Source organism: Scomber japonicus, chromosome 15 (assembly GCF_027409825.1).
Source record: "Scomber japonicus isolate fScoJap1 chromosome 15, fScoJap1.pri, whole genome shotgun sequence".
Classification (NCBI taxonomy): Eukaryota; Metazoa; Chordata; class Actinopteri; order Scombriformes; family Scombridae; genus Scomber; species Scomber japonicus.
In genome coordinates, this window is record NC_070592.1 from 10,850,868 (window position 1) to 10,875,496 (window position 24,629).

Below are 24,629 nucleotides of genomic sequence, written 5' to 3' on the forward strand. Positions count from 1 at the left end.
CTGTGTATATAGCCTAATGCTTTGGGTTATAATGCAACAGAGATATATCATGATGAGGAAGGACCGCAAGTAGTGTTTCGTCTTCTTTCTTTTTTCTTCTTTCCTTTTTCTTCTTCTTATTTTGCTGCCCTCTGCCTCTCACACTCCTTATATGGGAAAGGAATTAGTTGCGCGAACAAGGGCGGAAACGCTGCGCAGTGACGGCTGGGTAAATTTCACCGACACACACACACATACACACAGAGAGAGAGAGAGAGAGGAAGAAAAAAAAAGACGACGCTCCTCTAGTCTGGTCTGCAAAAGCCTGCTACCGCTGCTGCTGCACTCAAGCTCACTCCCCTACAGAGAAACCCGAGGCTGGTACAAAAGGACCAAAAATCACTGCTTGACCGGTTTTATTCAGCAGGTAAGCAGCATGCTGGTTTATTTTATGCTATGTGGTTATAAATGAATTTTCCTTTTTTGTTGCTATTGCTTTTAAATTAAGCGAAAGAGACACCACCACCACCACGGCTGCTGCTGCTGCTGCATCCAATCACCCAGAAATGATTCACTGAAATAGCCGAGGTTGCTACACTTAAAACCTGCTAAACCTAGCTATTAGTTTCTTATTCTTTCTATGCATTGGGTAGACAGCGGTCGCGTAAATGTGGGAACTTCGGTTTTTTTCCCTTCTGCAACATTAGCTAACATTTAAGGGAGGGGTGTGAGTGAGTGAGAGAGAGAGAGACAGACAGACAGAGAGAGAGAAAAAAAATCCAGGAAATGCCGAAACAGATACACAGCAGACACTCAATATGGAAGGAGAGATACGATAACTAACACAAGTCTTAGCTGATGACTAATTTAACTCCGTTTAAACGCGTAAAAGGCTTGCTGCTATCTGTGCTACTTTATGAAACAGTTAGCTAGCTAGTGTCGCCGATGGTGTTATGACATATTTCGTACCCCCACGTAAGAGGTTCCCTCACATATGAAAACGGGGTTCTAGCACAAATTAACCATATGTAGATAGATGTATATTGTATTATTGATAAGCTGTGATCATGTATCCTCCCCTACTAGTGTTTTCTTTTTTCTTTAAAAATCGGGAACCATTGGAAATGAGCTTCAACCTGCACGGGATACATAATTCTCCATAACACCCATCGCCGGATGTGTGGTGGATGTTTCCTCATATGAAACGGGGGTTCTAGTCACACGTTAACCTGACATAGATAAATGTATATTGTATAAGTGATAAGCTGTCATATTTTCTCCTCGCCTCTCATATTTAATTATTTAATCGACTGTACTAGTAGGAAACCATTGGTGGTGGTGAACCACAACTTGCACGGGTTACACAATTCTCCATAACACCCACCCGCCTGGCTTTGCTAGCCTGTGCTCGCTTGCTAGGATCCTTCAGGCCGTCTGATTGAAACTCCAGTGATCGCATTAACATCAGCAGCTTGAGCTTGATTTGTTGGAGCCCTTAGAGCCCACCGACGTAGGACTTTGTAGTGCAGGTGAAGAGCTCACCGCCATTGCTTAGTTTGGCCTACTTCTACCCCTCTGCGACAAAGAAGATAGCATGTGTGTGTTTTGGATTTTTTTTAAATACACATGTCAAGGCTACACATACACATACATACATACATACATACATACATACACACACACACATACATGTATAGCACATTGAGTTGGACGCTCCCTTCTTTCTGTCTGATGTCTTGCCCCCAGGCTGAGAGGCTCAAACACACACAGACACACACAGAGGCCTAACCTACTTGACTGTCCCTGCATACTGATGGTGCTTTACTCAGAGCATTTCTGCCATATGTCCACAAAACTAGGTCTGTGAAGACAAGTCCATCCAGCATGCAGGGTTTTTCATACTTTAGCCTAGGAAGACCGTAAAGAGCTGTAATATAGAGGAAGTCGGTGTGATCTAGATGTTAAATGCAGCTGTCCACAAAGCAAAGGCTCTTAAGCTGGCTTTCAAAAGGTAACATGCAGCACACGCCCTTTTGTAACGCTTTGTTCGCCCTCACCACATTTGTTAAACCCACACTAATGTTCGTCTTGTCACAGCATATGAATCATACTTTAGTCTGTATTGCAGATGTACTGTTTTTTTGTTTTGTTTTTTTTCAAGCAGTTCTTAGCATGAACTTTTTAGAATTGAAGGCTGGTGATATCCAACATCCAGATCCCACGAAAAGACCAAAACTAGCAGTGTTTTGTTCTTTCAGTCCTTTTTATAGCTTGTCTATACTGTCTGTGGTAAAAACTGGTCACAACTATGACAGGTCTCTTTTAAAAAAAGTCATTTGTTGATACTTCTTGGTATTGTAGTTTTGGGCAAACTGAAGTCATTTAGCTTTTATTCTTGATGTTTTCAGCTGTAGATTTAGTTTTCTAGTAAGTTTTTATTTGCAGCAGGTGCACAACACCCCTTTTTTAAAATGTTGTCAGGTTTGTCTTCACCAGTATAATGTTAAAAAATACTGAAATAATCCATCAGAGGGATTGAAAAAGAAGAGAAATATCTGTGTTTGTGTGGAGCTTTATTCATTGTAATGAAATAACATGTCACCCAGCACAGTATTGTGACTCATTTGGAGGATTATAATAGTTTTTTTGGACAACAACAGTGAAATTTTGCTATGTCATGCTTTGTTAGTCAGATCAATTAACTCTTATTTTCGGTCTTTTGGTGAGATTTTTCCATAGTCTACTCAAAAAGGCTGTTCTGGACTTTCCTCTACTTTTTAAAGTTGTGTTTACGCTCCATTTTTGGCTGTCCAGACTTTTTTAAAATCATGTTTAAATCTGAGGAAAACAATGTTATGAAAGACGTGACTTTTGGCTTGAGTCATTGCTATATCTGCCCTTACGTCTCTGGCAACTTGCTCCCTCTCTCTCTCTTTCCCTCTCTCTCTCCCTCTCTCTTTCTTGTCAGTGCAGTTTCCTCGATGGTCAGCACACATGTGGCCTCTGCTTCACCGCACGGAGTCGAGCACTTTAGGGTACATCCTGAATTTAAACAGATGCAGCAGACTGTGCAGTAAGCTCAAATATGTCCCACTGAGGGATTTACAGTTCTGCTGAAAAGGAAGAAGTTAGTGTCTTTTTATAAACAGTAGAGTTTGTCCTAGCAGCTCACACATTATGTGCTTGTTTTCTGGTGTCTTATTACCCCATCCACACCCTTTTTTGAGGGGCGATTCCCTTCCTCTATAGCAGGTGAGTCATGATCAGCTGAGACCAGGAAGTGACACAGTTAAACTCTGGTTTCTGTAGGTATAAAAGCTGCTGTTGACCTTAAAAAGCCATTTAGGTCAAGGGTAGTAGTAAGGGTGTGTGTGTGTGTGTGTGTGTGTGTGTGTGTGTGTGTGTGTGTCCTGCTATTATCTAATTTTATCACCAAGCCTTCTTGTTGGAGACGCTAATTTACAACTTTGTCTGAATGAGTAAGGCGGGGGAAAAATGAAGAAGTTGATGTGTTTTTTTTAAAGTACAGAGCTGGTCCTCAGAAGTCTTTCAGGACTAGATGTTTTTTAATGATTTCTAAAGGTGACATTACATCTTCAGTAGCTCCAGTAAACGTTTTAAAGTTTTATAGTAATATAATTCTGTTGATACTCCGACCTATTGATATGAATCACTGTCACAGCTTCAGGGAAGTATAGCCTGCCTCACCCTGCCTTTAGGGTACCATAATACTGTTTACAGCAGCATGATTAATACTGATCTTAGGGGCAAGTCTGACCTATATTACAACATAATGCTTTCTAAACTAAACCTGCAATAAATACAAATCTGAAGGAATCTATAAGCTTTTAACTTGATTTAAAGACTCTGCAAAGGTATCCAACATTTATTAACAGTTTCTTGGGCTTCAAAAATAACATTTACTCAAGATTTATAAAAATGCTTATTACAGTTGCTTAAATTTTGAGGTGCTATATTTACATTACATGTTTTTTTTCTTCAATAAACAGTCCAAAACTGAAATATATTTAATCTACAGTGATATAAAACAGGAAAAGCAGGAACTTGTCCCATTGAATAAGACAGAATTGGACAATATAGTCAAGTCTTGCTGTTTTTAGCTACTTTCCCTCCTGCCATAGATATAAATATGAAGGAAACATTTGCGTCACCTTTTTAATTTTTTAATCATATTTAAAGATTTAACATGAAACAAAACATCATCTGTCAGCAGCCTCCAAACATCTGCACCAGTTTGCAGTTTTTCAGTACTGTTGCAGATTTGATACCTGAGTTTCAGTGCCAATATATTAAATAAACTATTAAATACTTTTTTGTCCGAAGAGAGAAAAACAACCACATAAGCAGTTATACACTAAGTATACATTTGGCAGCTATTTGATTTAAATGAAACCTGCATGATTCAAAAATAAGTTGACATGATTCAATGACATTCAGTACTAATGTTTTACTTGAATAAACCTTTTTATTATAAACTACAGAGTCCAAACAAATTTGCCTTCATCCTCAGCTGTCAGAGCCTGAGACGTTGAGCTCTGTCATTAGATATCTTCAGATTTAGTTCAGTGTCTCCGTAGTGAAAGTGAGATGTTAGCGGCGGGTTTCTAACGACGTAGACTCATTAGTGAGAGTGGTCTGCTGACCTCCATTCACCGGCCGCCAGGTGTAAGTACCTGAGACTGGAGGCAGTGTCAGGTGACAGCCGACTTATGTAATGCTAGCCTTTCTCATCAGGCGCGTCGAGTTATGCTCCACTCCGATTGGCGTTAGTTAATGATGTACTTGAAAGGGCCTCTTTTTTTTTGAGTATCAGTATGTATGTTGATGACCCTTTACTACAGTTTCTCTGTTTGTATTAGAGTGAATTGTTGCTCTGTAACTGCTGCTTTAAAGTTTAGGTGTCAGCTGATTGACAGAACATTAGCAGGCAACTATTTTGATGATTAAATAATCACTTTATTAGACTAAAAATGTTGTTTGCAGTTTCTAATTTGTGAGGATTTGACACTTTTCCCCTGTCATGATAAACTGGATATCTGATTTTTTTTTTTGGTCCGGCAATCAGACAAAACAAGACCTTTCTTCTTTTTTTTTCTTTTTTTTTAAAGGTAGAGCTTCAACAATTAGTTGATTGAGAGGAGATTAAAGTGGGGGGAACAGTTGACAGTTTGATAGTTTCAGCCCTAATTTGAAGAAGTCACCTTGGGCTCTAAGACATGATAATGGGGAATCATTTAATAGAGGATTAATCATCAAATGAATTGATAATGAAACTAATAATTAGTTAGAAGTGTTTTGGAAACACTCAGCTCACCTGTAGATTTAAAGGACACAGCTGTGAAGAGATGACGGGTCTTTACTGTGCAGAGTCAGAAGAAGCTGCTAATAATGATCTACATACCTTTTACTCAGCGAGTCCTGACCTGTTTACCAGCAGCTTCATTCTTCTTCTCTTCTCTTACTCAACCATTTTCTTAAGGTGGAATTCAGTGACTTTCCACCTCAGGGCTGCCTTAAAAGTATGCACATTAACATCTTTTTGGCTAAATTAATTCAAATTCTGGAGCACTATGGCGTTTGGTATAAACTTATGAGCACACAAATAACTGTACAGGTTCTTCAGAGTAATAATAATCATCAGGATAAACACGAGCTTCAGTGAGGTAAAGACCTGATTACACATATTTAACATATTAGATTCTGGTGTTTGTGCATGTCCGTGATCCTGAGCACACGTTTTGTTTGTTTCTTTTTTTATCGCTAATTGTCCGTTGCAGTAATTGCCTCCACTTTGTTTATCAGGTGTGAATCAGTCTCCAATTATTATAGAGAGAGAGCTGCAACACAAACTTCCTCTGAGCCGCGATGATTCAGAGCAGCTGACCTGCAGTTAGTGATAAATACAAACACCAGCATCTAAACACAAAGACTCAGGATCTGATGCAACATTACTTTTTATAAAATTGAGGAACAGTTTCTTCTGTTTTTTTTTTTTTTTTTGTAGATAGTTCAGCACACGTCATGTAACTGATGATCCTGGTTCGATTTCATATGTTGGATGTCATCACTTCCCCTCTTTCTTTCTCTCTCTGTTTGTGTTTCCTGTACCTCTATGTATTGTTAAACTATCAAAAGAAGGCACTTTATATTTTATCTAACAAACATTTCCAGTGAACCATATGTAACATTTATGTGTAGATTCCCGTCAACACAAACCTTCTCCGAACATTAAATCCACCATCCATTAAGTAGTTCTTCTCTTGTGCCTCCATTTCTGTATGCAATGTAAAGAGTCCTCGGTCGGTCGGTTATATAAAAGGTGATTTATAATTTATTGTTATTAATAATCAAATGGACTCCTCGCTCTGCATCCTGTTGCCTCCACTAAAAGCTTTTTTTAAAGTGAAAAATCCAATGCAATTATAGATAAATACTGCTATTACTGTACTATAGGTTGCTCCTGCCTGCTTGGCGTCTCTTCCTCAACCTTTCTCAACCTTTTTTCATCCGGCAGGTATGGCAGAGTTGGCGAGTCTGGTGCAGCGGTTGGAAGTGGCGGTGGGCCGTCTGGAGTCCATGTCAGGCCAGGGAGGCGGCGCTGGAGGGTCTGCTGGCGGAGGTAATCATCAAGTGTGATTATTATTATAGAGGGGAAAAAATGTGTTTTTATTATGAGTAAGATGTCTGAGATGAGGCAAACATGCTCATGTAAACCTCACATAGCTGCTCCCTCGGACAAACAAGATAACAAATCCCCAGACACAGTCGGGCTCTGACCTCCGTACAAGCCAATAAGTGTAATGAGTGAGCAGCTCTGCCAGCATTCAGTGCTGTCAGCTGGAAAACTAAGGACGTATTGATGCAAGTTAACCATCCACATACTGTTTTCACACTCAGCATAACAGCTGTTTAAAATGTGTTCAGTCGCTTAGATTCATACTATAACTTTCTCAATTCTGAAGTCTATTTTTCTGTTTATTGTATGGTTTTATTTTCCATATAAAGACCTTTTTTAATCATTAAGTGTTCTTTTTTTCTTTTTCTTCTTAACAGCTGTATCTGCGTACGTCGAGGCCTTTGACGTGATCGTTAAAGGTCCAATGGCCCAGTACATGTCCCTCAGCCAGAAGATAGGAGGCGATGTCCTGAAACATGTAAGTAACAGTTTAAATGTAAAATAGGAAGAATGAAGTTAAATGTAGTCACATGTCTTACAATAAAAGCTGTTCAAAAAGTAGTGGTACAATATTGATTTATCCGTCCAGTATTTTTCTACATTAAAAAGCTCCTTAAGAAGTTTAATGTTCATCACAACTTCCCACAGCCCATCATTGTGTCCTTTTTAAAGGGATAGTTCAGATTCTTTGAAGTGGGATTGTATGAAGTACTTCATAGTTATTTAGGGAGTTAAAATAGGTTTGTACACAGAAGTACAGTGCTTAGATGGCATGCTGGTACTTCTGTCTGCTTCTCCATACTGTGGGGGTTTTACTGCAGGTAATATACTGACTGCTGAGAAGTACATCATACAATCCCACTACAAAAATGCTTTATGTTCAAGCAGCAGTCCGAAGTTTGAAAGATGATCATAAACATAGTTGCCTCTAGAGCTACGATGATCAACAGGAAACTGAATACCAACTATTTTGATAATCTAATAATGATTTTAATCTTTTTTCGGGTGAAATGCTCAAACACTCTTGTTCCAGCTTCTTAAATGGAATATTTCCGTGATTCTTGATCTGATTTCTTTAGTCGTCTACGACAGAATAATAACTGAATATAATTGAGTCTTAAACTGTTGGTCAGGACAAAATGAGGCATTTTAGGTTAATCTTGTGCCCAGAGAAACAGTGATCAACATTTTTCATCTTCTTCTGACATTTTATAGACCAAATGACTAATTATTAATAAAGAAAACAAACATCAAATTAAGCATTAATAAAAATAATCGTAGTTTCAGCCCTGGTTGCCCAAAATGAAGGACGAATCAACTAATCATTGCAGCTCTAGTATGAAAATCAACCTGCAGAGAAAAAGGAATTAAAGCAACTACATGCATGTTTGTGAATATTGTAAAAAGTTCATTTATATTAAAAGTTCTACAGCATAAAAAACCTTCAGGATGATCCTTTCACTCTTCATCCATCTCTTTTCTTCTTCTCCTCCTCCTCACAGGCGGAGATGATGCAGCAGGCATTCTCCAGTCAGAGACTACTCCTCATAACAGCCTCCTCCTCCCAGAAGCCCTCTGATGTGAGTTAAACACACTTGATAATTGCTCAGTCCATTAAGCGGGCAGCTTATTGATTAATCAATTACAACAATTTGCATAATTAATCATGTTTGTCCTGCAGCTGCTTCACTCTCCTGTAACCACTCACTGTCATGAGGTCATTCCTACGTGTTGATGTAGTATTTAATTAGCTGCATGCCATATTAAATGTGCAAGAAATTACACTTATAAATTCAGTTTTCATGGCTGTATAATTTTATTTATTTGAAATGAGAAAATGCAGATGGTATTAATACAAACTTTCTGTTACCACACACCAGGAAGTCATCAGATTAACTTCCCAAAAACTTGGGAAGAGTAGTACCGCGTGATTAACAGGAAGTTTGTAATTGATTTTTAATTTAAAAATCTGCGTCATCTCTTTCCCGTTCAGGCCGTTTTGACGACCCTCATGCAGCCGGTGTCCAAAGCGATCCAGCAGGTGCAAGCTTTTCGCGAGCAGAACCGCACCTCACAGCTATTCAACCACCTCTCCGCTGTCAGCGAGAGCGTGCCTGCCCTCGGATGGGTCGCCATGGTGAGACTGGGGGTGGGAGTGGTCAATAGGCAGGAAATTAAGCACTGGTTTGTGTGTTACAGTGAGGGACTGTGTGTGTGTGTGTGTGTGTGTGTGTGTGTGTCTTTTGTTAATGTGTGGGAGGATAAATGAGTGTATAATAGCTGGAAAAAAGCCGCCCTTTGATTCTGTCATCACTGTTTGGGGAGCAAGACCGACAGTTTCTTGGCTGACGTGTGACTGCCAGCAACAGAGCTTCTCTGTTAGAGTTTAGATGATCAACTCTTTTGTGTGTTTGTCTGATTTCTTATGAATAATACATTCAGTTTACACATAATAGATGCATTCATTCTTTGTACGCCTTTATCTTGAATATCTCATCAGAGCCGAACTGAATTTAGGATTTATACCCCACTTTTTTGCCACTGTGCCAAGTGTAATCTCACTTTTTAGATATTTATGTAATCTTCTTCTAACCATTATTTCTGTGTTTTAGGCTCCTAAGCCAGGCCCCTTCGTCAAAGAGATGCAGGATGCCGCCATGTTCTACACCAACCGTGTGCTCAAGGACTACAAGGAGAAGTAAGTGAAGCCTCATTAAAGCTGTCCACACATTCATTTTAGGATTTAACACATAACAGCTAGTGTTTCCTTTGCAAAAAGCTTTTTTCTTCACTTTCCTACATTTTTGTAACATCTGATGAATAAAAGCATTTAAGAGGAACTTTCAAATGAAGCCAAACCGTTTAGCTGGACCCATCTGTCCTCTGTCTTTTCCTTCCTCTGTGCTTTTTAAAAAAAGTTGTAGCTCTCTACAGTTTTACTGAGTCAGCGCTGCCACACGACACGCTGACGCATGCCGGTGGTAGACTTCCTGTATTTAGACCTGAAACCACAGCTTGTGAGCTCTGAGTAGACTTGAGTTTTAGCTCTACTGAAAAGTTATTATTAAATTATGTGCAGTCGTCATGTTGACCAGAGTCTTGCTTTCAGATTTGTTAGTCATCACCATGCTGAGCTGAATACAGAAGAGATGATCTGTCTGTATGCTTTTGTCAGATGGTTGAACAGCTTCTGAAACCCCCCTCCCCCCCAAATTCTGTAACCTTCTAAAACAAGCTCTCAGACTCTCAGACTGTCAAACTGTCAAACTGTCAAACCAACTTCATGCTGCGATCGGCCAGCTGAGCTACAGTCTTATCTTCTCTCGAGTTTTTTTTTTTTACACTCTTGACACAATATTTCAGTCACTTTTTATGTAAACAGACTCCAAGGAGAGAATTAGAAATATACACCGTTATCCCCCATATTTATGTCACACGTCCCTTTTTAGTGGAGCCATTCAGAGCAGCTATAAACAATTTTAATTTGTTCAGAGTACACATCGTAAAACCTACTTCTAAATGACCGTAACCTGACCCTGATGCTGTAAACGAGTGCAGGAGCAGTACGGTCGATTCAACCAGAATGAGATCTCGGTTCGGTGGAAAGTTTGGCTCAAATATCTGGAGCAACCCTTGATCACAATACAACCCTCTCCACCCTTTTTAACACAACACATTATCACATTTGTCTCGTTACGGAAAGTTTTTATTAACCCAAGAAGAATAGTCCTCATAATTGAAGCCTTTTCTCTAACTTGAAATAAAACTGTAGCAGAACATAAATCCCACATTTGTGTATCATATCAATCACATACTTGCACACTCTCTTTGGCATTGATTTTCTCTGGCAGTTTAACTTTTTTTCTGACTGTTTTGAGCTCCTGGCAGCGAGTAATTCTTGGCCGCTCGACAGATGATACGGTCCGTTTTCTACAGTAAAAAACATTGGAAGACTCTGTAGACTCGTTTTCACTCCTTCATGGTATAAAAACCCGCTGCACAAGCCATCAGGAACTCCTTTAAATGAATCTGAGGTGATAAAACACTTTTAGGGCTGACTAAATCTAAAGAACACATCTGTAAATCTGCTAGCTTACCAACAATAATGCTACAAATGACCAATAATACGTATCTCTGTAGCAGCTGATTTCTCCGTTTAAAGAAGATTTCTGATCATGTGTACTTCTTAAATATAAAACAACACCCTCTTTTTCAAATGTAGTTTCTAGGATAAATTATCTTTATATTTAGGCCAACATAGTAGTTGTATTGTCTATTTTCCTGTGGGACAGAGAGACCAGTGCAGCAGAAACAGGAAATCGTTAAGACGGCGGAGGAAAAAACAATAAAAGGCCGAGACTCAAATTCAAAATGAAGATCAAACAGACAGACAATCCTGTTTTCTGTCATCCTCACAGGGACAAGACACACGTGGACTGGGTGAAGGCCTACGTCTCCATCTGGACTGAGTTGCAAGAGTACATCAAGAAGCACCACACCACCGGTCTGACCTGGAGCAAGAGTGTGAGTTTTTATTTATGCTGCTGCAGCTCAGTTTTATGTGTGTTATGTTCCTCATCTGTTCTTAGAGAAAAGACGACAACTTCTTTACATGGAGACATTTGAGTTGGACACGTTAATGCAGGGGTCTATAATTAGGTTTAAACATGGGCCAGTTTTCTCGGCAGTATTTATTATGGGGCAGACGTTTAACACATCTCAGTATGTTTTGTTTATTTTAAAGCTGATTGTATAAAAAGTTTTAGGTTTGTATCTAAGGGCAGTAAGTGACAGCATCTAATATTGATTCTGATTTGGTAAAAAAATGTACATAAACATACATGAGATTAGAAATATAGTAGATAGTAGTCTGCTTCACTCATGGTTTAAGGAAAATAACTCTTATAGTTCTGCTCGGATAGGTTAAATTATGCTATGTATGCATCTTCTAAGTTAATAAGATGCTACCAGGTCATATTTATTGAGATTAACGTGACCCTTGTGTTTATGAAAGTTGTGTAAAAGATTTGATTTCATCTATAAAAGAGAAAACTTGAGCTTATATCACGGCTGGGGTCAAACACTGTTAAATTCCACCTTAGGGCCCCGTTGCTTCAGCCTCTGCAGCTCCCCCCAGTGCTCCTGCTGGCGGAGCACCTCCCCCACCTCCACCTGGACCCCCTCCTCCTGCCATGGACCTGAGCACATCCTCCGGCGGCGGCGGTGGCGGCGATGAGAGGAACGCTTTGTTTGCCTCCATCAACAAAGGATCCGACATCACCAGGGGTAAGTAACCCAGAGAGGTGCAGACAGTCTGTTTCTGTTCTGGCTTTTATGTGGTTGTGTGAATTTATATGAATTTACAGACGGCTGATAAATTAAAGGAAAAAAAATGATCCTTTGCAGTGATTGTACAGTGTCTGACCTCTACTGGAGGGATGAACGCCATTCTTCAGTCCAAAATCTCCTATAGGTGTTCAATTGGGCTGAGATTTGGTGACTCTGAAGACCTGATTCACCTCACTTTCATACATTCAAACTATTCAGTGACCCTACGTGAATAAGGGGGCAAGTGGACCATTTTTTTCCTTTTAATTTGCCACCCGTCTGTATGTGGAGTTCTAAGAAATGATCACTTTGTTGAAGTTATTTAAAAGGTGCGAATTACCTTAATATGTAGCATGAGAGATTTAGCAGGTTAGAGCTGAAAGTTATACACTTTAACTTTACTTTTTTAATGCTTTTTTGGAAACTGCAAAGCTGATGTTTTTCTTAGGGCTGCAACTTATGATTATTTGCATTATTGTTTAATGTGACAATCATCTTCTCAATTGTTTGTCAGCAGATAGTGTAAAAGGCCTGTTACGGTTTCTTAGAGTTTAAGGTGGCATCTTCAAATGAGGTTGTAAACTATGATTTTCATTATTGATTAATCTGGTGATCCCACTGCCTCTATCTGTTACTGCAAATACTTACTAGCACACCAAATGTTAATTGTCTGTGGTTGAAAATAGTCCCCAACAAATACACCGTTTACTCTTATTTGACTAATATTTGATTAAAAATAAATAAACTAGGTATTTGTGACTGGTTTTAAATATTTAGATCTTCAGTTGGAATGAGTCTTGAGAGGTTTCACAGACAAGGACATTATTGATATGCAGACTAATATATTGATTAGTTGTTATCTATAGTATATTTATCATCTGTCATGAAGGTGTAGCATCAGTTATAATAAAACAAACTGATAAACTCATTAAACTAAACATTTAAACATGGATGATGGAAGACAAAACTATATGACAAATAAGTTCAGTGAAGCTTTTCCAGAGACTTGGATGACTCATGTTTTGTGCAGTCGTTGACAAGCTATTTTTAAAAATCAGTGTTTTGGAATAAAAATGTTTCTCCCCTTGTTCAATGTTTGTATTCAAACAGAAAAATGTGAGATGATTGATCTGAGCCTGAAACACATTATCTTGCAGGACTTTTAAACATTTTAAACTTTTTCTCGACAGGCCTGAAGCACGTGAAGGACGACGAAAAGACCCACAAGAATCCTAATCTCAGGAGTCAGGGTGCTCCAGTGCGTACCGGACCAAAACCCTTCTCCTCCGCCCCCACCAAACCTGCCGCGTCCGCCACCCCGACCCGCACGCTGCCCCCTGTTTTGGAGCTGGAGGGAAAGAAATGGAGAGTGGTACGTTACTGGTTTACTCCCACTAATCTCACATTACCTGAAGATCTGAATCCAGGCTAAAGCAAAGTTGATTTCAGTTTTATTCATCTTTTATAGTTATTTTATACTTCTGAAAGTTAAAACATGGATTAAAAAAAGGAAAAGGCCACATCCGCAAGAGTCTTGTTTGTGTTGCTTTTAGTTGGAATGACTCTGTTTGGATTTGTTTATGCAGCAGGCGGTGAGGACGTCCAGCATGAGTCATTCACCCAAAATTACTTTTCATCAAACAGTTTTTATAGCTTACTATTTTATAATAACTCCAATGTTTCATCCTGTGTTAAACTGATGCTCTCTCATTAACTCTCAGGCCTTTTTGTCTTGTGTTTGCATTCTTTTTAATTTGTTGTTCACTTTTGTCTTGTCGCCCTCTGCAGGAGAACCACGAGGGAGTAGACAGTCTGACGATCAGCGACACCGAGCTGAAGCAAGTCGTTTACGCTTTCAAGTGTAACAAGAGCACGCTGCACGTCAAGGGCAAAATCAACTCCATCACTATAGGTAAGAAGAGAAAGAAACTTAAACGTTGGATGTCGAGGGCAACAGACTAATGAGCCGGCTGGGTGGGACAGGCCTCTGTTTATTTACCAAAGATACACAGTGGAACTTGCTCTTACCATTTACACAACTTACACGCTACTGTGTTATTTCTTTTCCTTCTTTTTATCAGACAACTGTAAGAAAATGGGCCTGGTGTTTGACGACGTCGTGGGCATCGTAGACGTGATCAACTGCAGAGATGTCAAGGTCCAGGTGGGTACAACATGCACTCTGATAACTAAAATACAATAATAAATAAGACTCAAGGAAACATCAGTATCTCAGCAGACTGTGGAGTGAAGTTATTTAGTTCCTGCCACAAGCTTTTTGTTGTATGGTGTCATAGTGTAGGTCCTGGTTTACAATAATATTTCATTTTTTGTTAATTTCCATTGCTGAGCACAGCTGTTAGACATGTAGCTACATATTTACTGCATTTACCTGCATGTTTAAATGACAAGGGTTCAGTTCTTTCTCCTTTTTTGTTTGTCAGCTTTTTCTCCAGTAATCTGATTTCTTGAATTTCATGTAACCAGGTTACCATAATAGGGGTAGAGGATTAGGGAAACCAGTTGGTTTGTTTTTCCTCCTGGAGAACAGTCATTTCTATTCTATTAAAGTTGAAATAGTTAATGGTCTATTAATGTGTAATAGTTAAAATCAGTACACAAAGGTTGCAAAATAAGTCTGGGAGGTAGGGAAGAAATTTGGTGGTGTGCTAGATTACCATTTACCCTGTTTGTTTTTTTTGGGGGGGGGGTTTTCCTGAGTAACTTGATTGCTTAAGTGCTCATGAAAGTGCTAATCGGTAACTATAACCTGCTCAGTGTGACCTTAGTCGGTCAGCTTGTGGCCACAGTGCAGCTCCTCGTTTTGTAAATGGGGTTTCAGTTCATTTCTAAAGGAAATCAACTTCTGCTACCATGAGCATGTGGTTTGTGGTGTAAAATTGAATTGTCTTGCCTTTTTCATATCTAGGTCATGGGTAAGGTCCCGACCATCTCCATCAACAAGACCGACGGTTGCCATGTCTACCTGAGCAACGACTCTCTGGCATGTGAGATCATCAGCGCCAAGAGCTCCGAGATGAACATCCTGGTGCCCAACAAAGACGGAGAATATGTGAGTGTCCTGTTACCTCAAATCAAAAGAAAGATTAAAGCGGCAAAAGTTTATTTAAAAAAACAAAAAACAAAAAAAACACATTTCAAGCTGTACAATGACTCCTCTGTCTCTGTCCCCTCCCCTCTCAGACGGAGCTCCCTGTTCCCGAGCAGTTCAAGACCGTCTGGGACGGCAAGAAGCTCGTTACCACAGCAACAGAGATCGCTGGATAGAGAGGCAGCATGTGACATGTCCGCCCCTTCGTCGACAACATACCCCACACCCCCTTACACCTCCCTCACCCCCTTCTCTTTTTGCAAATGCCTACCTGACTGGTCGACCACCCCACCAGCTAACACTCACACTGTAGACTGAGAATCGGACGTCATGCGTGTTATCTCCCTCCCTTTCTTCCACATCAGCCAATCACGGCTTAAGCTGTTCCTTCCATAAAGCCAATAAGGGGACTGCTCGCGTTATCTGGAGCAATCCTCCAGCCAATCAGCAGGGGAGCAGCTTGTCATTTATAAATTTGGTTTTTCCCTGTGGCCAGTGAGCACTTTTTCAGAAAAAAGAAAAAACGAGTTTTGCCAATAGTATCTGTATCATATCTTCTATCTATCTATCTGGATAATGCTACGCTAAATTTAACATGTAGACAAAAAGCCAACATGTGAACAGGGGGATTATAATCAGTTATATGGATATTGTCTCCTCTGCAACTAAAAGCACTGAAGCTGATCAGGCTCTTCATCAGGATGCTTCAGGTATTTCTTCCTCCTCCTCTTCCTCTTCCTCCTCACTGCACAGGTGAGGCTGGTTGTGTGTTGTTTTTGTTTTTTTAAGTTGCAGCCTGATAAGTTTCTGCTCCATTTATATGCAATTCACCGATTGAAGCACATGTCAAAGTAAGGATAACGACATCCATATCATCTTCACTGATGTTTGACTGTAATAACATTCATTGTGGTGATTAAATATAAAAAAGCACTCTTAAGAGCACATACGTATAAGTAATATGAGTGCAAGACCACTATCTATTTCTCATCATGAAACAAAGGCACTTACTAGAAGAAAAAAAAAGGTGGGGAACAAAATCATTTCATGTGCTTTCCCTTAATCCCACACATAGGACATTCCCGAGTATATTAAAACATTCCATGTAAGGAGGCATGTAAGGAAAAGTTGCAGTAAAGAGCAAAGAGATTTTAATCAGTGGTGACCGGCAAAGAGACCCGAGGATGATACTGAGTGGTTGTCGTCGAATGCTTCACCTCCATTGGAAGTATCTGCTGTAATCACCTGTATAGATCTGGAATAAAAAAATCACTGAATAGTCTTAAATATTAGCCCCACCATCAACTGTCACTCCATTCATCTCTTTCTTTTTTGGTTATCTGGAGCTCTCGTAGCTGTGAAGCTCTTTGCTGAATTTTCTTTTATATTGTCTCTTTTCTTTTACCTCTTCTTTTTTGGGTCCAAAATCAGAAATCTGCTCATTAGTACTGGAGACATCATTAAAAATGTTGCAATAAAATATCATTTGTTTGGCTGTGTTTTATTGGAATCACATGTAAGTTGTACACAGATGTATTATTGAACAGTTAAACACAAGAATTCATTAAAAAAAGAAAAGGCTTAAACATTTAAGAAAATAAAATTGACCTCATGAGAACAGCTCACATTGGAAATAACATGAGTTGAGTGTTAGTAGTAGCACAGCAGAAGACTAACACGTTAATTAGCTGAAAAATCAACATCATGCTGTAAATTAGTGCAATAAGAAGGAGTAGCGTGGCGTCTGCATCCCTTCTCTGATTATTAAAACCCTGATCTTCATTTATTGCCACTTTGATCCCCACGGGGCGATCCATCAGCACTTCTAGCGTAAATAAGGCAGCAGGTTTTCATTGAACCACTCTCTGGTGAACTGGAGGTGATCTCCAGGCGTCGAAAGGAAAGCCAGCTTTCCCGCTTTTTCCATCGCTGCCAGGCCCAGACGATCCTGAATTTGAACGCACATTTCAGTCATTGCAATCTGATATCTGAGACATCACTTTATATGAAGGCAGGTGTTTTTGTCAACTAAAAGATTAACTAAAAATGAGCTGCAGATGAATTAAAGCAGCTGGCATTAAGGGAATTTGAAGCAAGAATGAAGCTTCTATATCTTTTAAAGGTTTAACTAGTAATAGATAATCAGGGTGTTTGTTTCCTCAATGCTAATCAGGAAAAAGTAGAACTCCAGATGTACATTTTAGGGACTTTTAAGCAACTAAAATTGACATAACTGCAAATCTGTTTCAGTGTGAAGCCTGGTCAGATCATAGTAATATATTTATTTAACATTATGTCAGAAGAAAACCCCACTATAGTGTTTTAAAATAACCAGGAAGACTGAGGGGAAAACCAACTGACTTTCATAATCACAGGAAAATCCAAACATTAAAGCAGAGAACAAAAACACTATGAATAAAACAAAGGCTGCATCTGATTTCGGGTTTAAAAAAAAAAAAAAAATTTAAATGACCTCAGTCTTAAAATAAAGACAGCCATCTATCAGCTGACAACAGAGATCATAAAAGACGGTTACCTCTTTATAGAGAACGCTCTCCTGTAGAGTTTCAGTCTCTTTGGCCTGGCCAGTTTTCAGGAAGCCGAACCACTACAAGAAGAACCAAGACGAGGTGGTTTGTGGTTGTGTTTCATTACAGCAATGTTATATCAGTATGGTTACAGTAAAGTGTGTGTGTGTGTGTGTGTGTGTTTTGTATGTTACCTCTGTATCAACTGGATCCACTACGGTGTCCTGCAGGAACTTGACCATGATGAACTTTTCCAGCAACTGAAGATTCTTCTTATAAGTCTCGTTTACGGCCTTTAAAACAGAAGAACATTACATGATGAGAAAAACATGTTGAGAAAGTTGGTAAAAGCTAAATAAAATAAATAAGCGAGGATATATTTTTAATCACAGTAACCCAGATAAATACACGAGATGATTTCTATTCTGATTTTGACCATTATTTGTAACTCCTGCTCCATTACAGTTATTTTTACATAATACAGTCACTAGCTCATCCATTCTCCTTGTGCCTGAGCTAATACTGAATTTTGCATTAATGTAAAGTTTGCTTTTGATCTCGGCAAGACATTTAAGCTTCATCCTAGACCCTGAAACAAATGACGATACGGTATTTACATGAAGCATATTCAAGCAGCACTTTTCAAAATGTGCTTTGCAAGAAGAAGAAGAAAAAAGGATAGAGATACAGCGAGGGAAATAAGTATTGAATTTCCGTTGAGGCTCTTCACATTAAGTATTCACCAGACTTTGGTATTAACTTAGAAATCCACACATACAATGAAATCAAACCATTAAAGTCCATAATATAAAGTTATGTGTAATAAAGTGGAATGAAACAGGAAAAAAGTATTGAACATTTTCTTGATTTTCTTTCTCTGAATCTTCCAGTACATGTCTCCATTCATCTTTCCTTCAATTATATGAAGTCTGCCAGTACCACGAGATGAGACACAGCCCCATACTGTGATGCTTCCACCTCAAAACTTCACTGTTTCTTATAGTGTTCTTCAGCAGATGGTGCAGTGCCATGTCTCCTCCAAACAGAGTCTATTGTATGACAGCCAAAAAGTGCAATTTTGCTCTCATCTGACCAGACTACATTCTCCTAGTATTTAATAGGCTTGTCCAAATGTTGTGTGTCAACTTTAAACAAGCTTCAACATGCCTTCAGTCAAGGAGTCTTGCAGGTTGAGTACACAGAGGCCTTGGCGGTGAGTGCATTGCCTGTTTTCTCTCTATCAGTTGTAGTTAGATGGTCCTTAGCTCTTGAGACTCTTCTGACTAACCTTCTGACTCCCTGATCAGAAATCTTGCAAGGAGCTCCTGTGAGTGGCTGGTTGAGGGTGGAGTGATGGTGGAGTGATGTTCCTCCCACTTCCAGATATTGGTCACAATGATGCTCACTGGAAGTTTTGAAATGCGTCTCTGTAACCAGTTTCATTGAAATGTTTTGCAACGATCAGGTTGCGAAGGTGTTGAAAGAGGTCATTGCTTTAAACCAGCATGAGATGTTTCTTGGTGTACTACTTTTTCTTAGCGTGTTCAATACTACACATAACTTAATTTATGGACTTTAATGTTTTGATTTCTTAATGTATGTAGATTTCTTAAGTTAATACCAACGTCTGGTGAATATTTCAATATGTAATGAAAAAAATGTTGACACGTTCAATACTTATTTTCCCCCGCTGTAAATAAGTTGTAACCCACAGATTAAAATTTTTAAGATGCTTTCTTTCTTTTTTTTTAGGAGATGTGCACAGATTTGGTCACAGACTTTGCAGGAGGCTGTTCCAGAGTCGAGAAGCACCAACAGCTAAATCCAGATCGGCTTTAGTTTTCAGATTTGACCTCAGAGCAACGAGGGGCTCTGCTCTGTAGATCTCCTCAGCACAGATACTCATCTAAAGCTTTGTAAGTAAAAAGTGTCAGGAAGCCAATGGAATGAATCTAAAACTGGCATAACATATAATCTACGTTTTACTGACCCTCTCTTGATTGATGTCGGCCAGGAAGAGACTGTGCTTCTTGTACAGGTCGTCATTGAGGGGGTCGTGCCAGTACTGGGCCTGCACCAGGCTGATAACCACAAACACAACGACCAGTCAGAACAACGGTGATGACAGCCACACAATATCACAGCTGCTGAACACAATATCACCTCTGAGCGATAAGAAGCCATTCAAAGAGAGAGAGAGAGAGAGAGAGAGAGAGAGGAAAAGACGACTCACTGTTTCTGAACCAGGTCGGAATAAGCGCCGCTGTTCAGAGCTTTGCGGATCATATCACAGATGTGGGAGCTCTCTCCGGGACACCTGGGCAGCCCGTAGACTCCTGAGAATCAAAAAGGATGTGGTGACGACTTATTTTTCTTATTTATTTTACTTTATTTCATTTTTCCCCCCATTTTTAAATCACTCTTATTTTCTCGTGTGCATTGGTCTCAATTTGTTGTGTTTTTCCTTTTTAATTTAATCTTTTTCTTTATGTTGTCCTCAGTCTACACTTGTTCTGTCTTATTATCAGCTTGTCAATCAACTGTAAAGCACTTTGAACTACATTAACTTGGATGAAAAGGTGTTATATAAATAAAATTTGATTGATTTGATTCCTGCCTGCCTGATGCTGCTGTCAGCAATTATTCATCACGTAATAAAAGAGGTGCTGAAACTTGTCCAGACAGTTTGTAATAATAATGATTCATATTCACACGTTGCTCCACAGCTTAAAAATGCTGGTGAAGTTATAAATGAAGACTTTTTAAACATGACATTTACAGTTTTTGTTTATAATTCTACTTGATGTTTATCATTGAGGTGGTAGTGGGTAGTTTTGGTGTACTGGAGAGCATTATATTAAAAAGTCTTCCTGTTATTTTACCCTACTCATGCATGTTAATAGATTTTCTTAATGCCAGCTTTGCCCAGGAAGTGAAGCTGAACTGGTTTCATGGTTGTTTTTTTTTTCTTATAATCATGTCACCTTGGTGCTGGCCACCGATGGAGATCAGGTTTTTCATTGGTGGAGAGGGACACCGCTGTGCCACGGCCCTCCTGTGAAGAGAGGAAGCAGGGAGGAATCACAACGGGTTTCCTCATTCTTGTCCGGAGACAAAAATCATGTTGCAGCCTGACTGTGATGTCCTAACATCTTCCTGTCCTGACATTCACAAAGCTTTGTAGTATTCTTCAAGTTACCTGCATTTAAAAACCTTTCCTTCACTGTGTAGCAGAATCAGGAAAAAAGGAAAAACTGCAAAAACGCAATCTGTCTGCTTCCTGTTAAAAAAATTCACATAATAAAACTCCTCTGTGTGCAGAACAGGAATCACTTACAGAAACTGCCCCCCTTGGGAGAAGCCCATCGCATTGTAGCCCCCCTTCAGCTTGGGGTCCTGAGCCAGCTGGCTGCACACCATGGACACCTGCTCATTCACGTCCATGAAAAACCCATTTTCCGTGTCCTGCAGAAGGAGAGACATGAAAAGTTTGAAGCATGACAGACAGATTAAAAAGGAAGAAAACGAGCCGAGAGATAAAGTCACGCTGTCACGACGGATCAAAGCGAAAAGCAACCGAGCCGTGCTGCTTCGCTATGAATATCAACACTGAAAAATTACACAGGCAAGCTGTAAAGGAGACTTTTTTTTCTGATGTAACTTGTAGCAGCAGCACTGCAAATATGACATGAATAGGAATCCTCACGTCATGTGGATGTTTCAATCAAAGCTGCTGGATGGATGTTTGGTTTATAAGTTCACACATGAAGCATAAAGGATGTGATTTTACCATTTTAAACATCAGCTCAAAGATTTTTAATCTAGTTTGATTCACTAAACTTGAAGTAGCTACTTTTCAGAGGTGAGAAACATAAAAAAACAACATAAAATACCACTTTACTTTCATTTCTACCTTATAAAAATACTAGAAAAAGTGAGGTGGGTATATTTCCTATTTTCTCCAACATCTTCATCATTTTGGAATTAAGACAAACTTTTCTTCATCAGACTTTAACATTAGTGGGATAAAAGCTTTAAAATGTACCTGTATGACGTTCTTCCCGATCATCAATGAGAGCACATAAATGCCAGAAATGTCCTCCTCGATCATTTTCTTTATGGACCCCATGCTGAGAGGGTTACAGCAGCTGTCACCTGGTCGACACATGAAGCGTTATATTTAAATGATATATTCTATATATACAGTATATGTAGTCTATGTTGCTTTAACTACACTTCATAAAGAAACTGAGACACTTAGCAGAGCCTTTAGTGCTTCAGTACCTTTAGAGAAGTAATAACTTTATTTATATAGCGCTTTTTAAGAACAATATTACAAAGTGCTTTCTATAACATAAAATAAAGCGTATACATTTATGGTTCTGACATGGAAAGCAAGCGGCAAAATGATAAAACGTACAGGCAATCAGATTATCCAGCAAGATCATAAAACAGTAAAATCAACAATAGACAAAACTATGAAATAGAGATAAATTGTCGAATTAAAAAAGAAAAGTAACTCAAGGGCCGAAACAGTTAGTCAGTTAGTTAATCACCTTTAATATTTGAATGATCATTTTAGTGATTTTTTTTAGCACTGGTTGCTATTGCTCAAATTTGAGGTTTTGAAACTTTACTGTGTCCCACATGACAGTAATCTCAGTATATTTGCAGCTGGACTCTTTGTTAGACAAAGCAAGACATTTGAATTTGGGGCTTTTTTTTAACTATTTTCTGAAATTTTTTTACAAAATCATGATTCTGTAGATTAATCGATAATGAAGGTAATTGTTATTTGCATCCCAAGCTAACTCAGACATCATTACAGCTGCAAGAAAAGAGAAATAGTTATTTTCACTTCCTTTGATTGGATTTTCCCAGCCAGGGATTAACACTGGCAACCTTTCAGTTATTAACATGGTTCCCCAACTTTGAGGCTGCACACCACATTTACCAAACACTGCAATACCAGTCGTGTGAAGTTTGTATCTCACAGATCCCATCATCAGTGTGAATGTTCCAGTTAACAGGAAGTTTTGTTTTGCTTCCCTGAACAAAATGTTGACAATAACATGGGTGTATGTTTAATGTATTAACATGAGATTTGCTCTTTCTGTCTCTGAAACAATATTACATGTTTTTAATGAGTTTCCTGTATCCTTATAGCCTTATGAATTGTCATAAAAGACACATTAAAGTACAGAAAATGCCATTATAGTCAAATCTCAAAATCTCTAGTATCCCAAACTTCCCAATGACACCAAATGTTAATAAAATGTTGGAAATGTGTATAAAATATTGCACCTCATATATTTCCATTTGATGAAACTGCAGCCATAAAAACGCAGAATCTTAGGTTTGAATATTTGTGTGATAATACCATATAAAAGGTTTAGAAGAGCTGCAACAAGCTGATAAACACTATATCTGAAATACTGTAAGACAGAGAGGAACATATTGATGTTTTCAACCTTTAAAGCTACTTGAGGGAAAAGAAATGGCGGAAACTGTGTGCTAATTATCTATAAATTTGAATGCTAAAAGCTAATTTAATGTAATGATTGTATCCTCACATCCTATGAATAAACAGCTGAAGCACTCACCCATCCCATGCCACAGCACCAGTGGTACGGTCCCATTGTTTGAGTCACGAGCTGGACCTGCAGCGACTAGCAGAACTGGACCAGCCAGGAGGAAACACAGAAGGGCCGCTGTCATCCTGGACGCTGATACAAGAAACAACAGAGCATGAAAGCCAAATTTATTATCAAAAACAGAAGTAACAAAGTGCTCTAAAGAGGAAGAGGAAAGTGGAAAGAGGACTGTGGAAAAAAAGCAGGAATAAATAAGTCTATAACTCACAGAGCAAAGGTAAGAAAATAGAGAAAATAGAAAAACTAATTTGCTTTAGATGCAAATGATAGATAAAAGTGTGCATGACTTGTTCCAAATCTTGAGGCTGACATATGGGTCTAATCTTTGTTCCTTAGCTGGTTAAAGGAGGAATGAAACAGGGATTTCAGATGGAGTGCAAATTGTGAACAGAAGTCACATCTGAGATTTCATTTCCTGCGTTTAAAATTTTGGACCAATAAAACTATTTTCTGAAACATTGGATCATTTGAACATTTGTAGAAATGAAACCATGTGATACGTTTAGAGGGTAAAAATGGTGGAGCTGTTAACAACTCATAGACATCTGAAATGTGACCCTGACTAGTATTACACACTGCTTTTTGTAAGACATCAAAAGACAAAAAAAGGTTGGAAACCACTGGTTTCACCTTCAAAAATGTATTGTATTTTAAAAGCTTGTTATATTATCCATTGTGTCAAATATGAAAAGTAACTAAAGCTGTCAGATAAATGTAGTGGAGTAGAAAGTACAATATTTCCCTCTGAAATGTAGTAGATTCATTTTGGTGAAATACTGGACCATTTGAACATTTATTGAAATGAAACCATGTGAGGGGTTTAGAGGGGAAAACACTATTTTATGGAGCTGTTAACAACTCATAGAAATACTCAGATAAAGTACACCTCTAAACTGTATTTAATCAGTACTTGAGTAAATGAACGTGTGCCAGCATTTTTCTGATATCTACAAAGCTTTCATTTCTTTCGTAACAGCACACAGACTACAACCACAAGACAACCACAAGACAAACACACAGAGAAGTAACACTGTAGTACTGACCCAGATATTAATCTAATAACAAGTATTTCCTGCAACTCAAGGAATGATAGGGAAGTTAGCTCAGACGAGCTAAGGAAAACAGGCTTTTTACATTAAACAAATCAATGACTCAACATATTTTTTATACATGCAGTAACACATATAAGCAATGAGGAAGGTTAAAATCACTAGGGCAATTAAATAATGTCAAATTATTTAAGTGGAATAAGCCTAAATGTTGTTATCTAATTCAGAAGACATTACTCACCGTATGTTGTCTTCCTGCGTCTGTTTGATGGGCAACTAGTC

General features: G+C 38.8%; 2 protein-coding genes across 2 annotated transcripts; one reads left to right on the forward strand and one right to left on the reverse strand.

The window, feature by feature from the left end:
• Positions 1–262: 262 nt before the first annotated feature.
• On the forward strand, positions 263–16,601 carry LOC128373728 (adenylyl cyclase-associated protein 1-like). The gene is made up of 13 exons (XM_053333896.1): positions 263–406; positions 6,515–6,619; positions 7,054–7,154; positions 8,179–8,256; positions 8,670–8,813; positions 9,289–9,374; positions 11,095–11,200; positions 11,779–11,962; positions 13,195–13,376; positions 13,793–13,916; positions 14,086–14,168; positions 14,934–15,077; positions 15,209–16,601. Exons 2-13 carry the CDS (start codon positions 6,517–6,519, stop codon positions 15,290–15,292), a joined length of 1,419 nt encoding a protein of 472 aa, XP_053189871.1. The 5' UTR covers positions 263–406; positions 6,515–6,516; the 3' UTR covers positions 15,293–16,601.
• Positions 15,917–24,616, reverse strand: ppt1 (palmitoyl-protein thioesterase 1 (ceroid-lipofuscinosis, neuronal 1, infantile)). Its single transcript, XM_053333902.1, has 10 exons — positions 24,589–24,616; positions 23,248–23,370; positions 21,690–21,799; positions 20,982–21,109; positions 20,629–20,699; positions 19,878–19,980; positions 19,635–19,725; positions 17,839–17,937; positions 17,653–17,724; positions 15,917–17,064 (listed from the first exon to the last, which is right to left on the reverse strand). Exons 2-10 carry the CDS (start codon positions 23,360–23,362, stop codon positions 16,942–16,944), a joined length of 912 nt encoding a protein of 303 aa, XP_053189877.1. The 5' UTR covers positions 23,363–23,370; positions 24,589–24,616; the 3' UTR covers positions 15,917–16,941.
• Between the last annotated feature and the right edge of the window lie 13 nt (positions 24,617–24,629).

Coding starts and splice junctions, on each gene's coding strand:
- ppt1 (XM_053333902.1), bottom strand. CDS start 23,362: ATGACAGCGGCCCTTCTGTGTTTCCTCCTGGCTGGTCCAGTTCTGCTA. Junction 19,726..19,877: donor TCCGACCTGGTTCAGAAACA/GTGAGTCGTCTT, acceptor TGTGGTTATCAG/CCTGGTGCAGGCCCAGTACT. Junction 17,938..19,634: donor CCGACATCAATCAAGAGAGG/GTCAGTAAAACG, acceptor TCTGTTTTAAAG/GCCGTAAACGAGACTTATAA.
- LOC128373728 (XM_053333896.1), top strand. CDS start 6,517: ATGGCAGAGTTGGCGAGTCTGGTGCAGCGGTTGGAAGTGGCGGTGGGC. Junction 11,201..11,778: donor GTCTGACCTGGAGCAAGAGT/GTGAGTTTTTAT, acceptor ATTCCACCTTAG/GGCCCCGTTGCTTCAGCCTC. Junction 13,377..13,792: donor AGGGAAAGAAATGGAGAGTG/GTACGTTACTGG, acceptor CGCCCTCTGCAG/GAGAACCACGAGGGAGTAGA.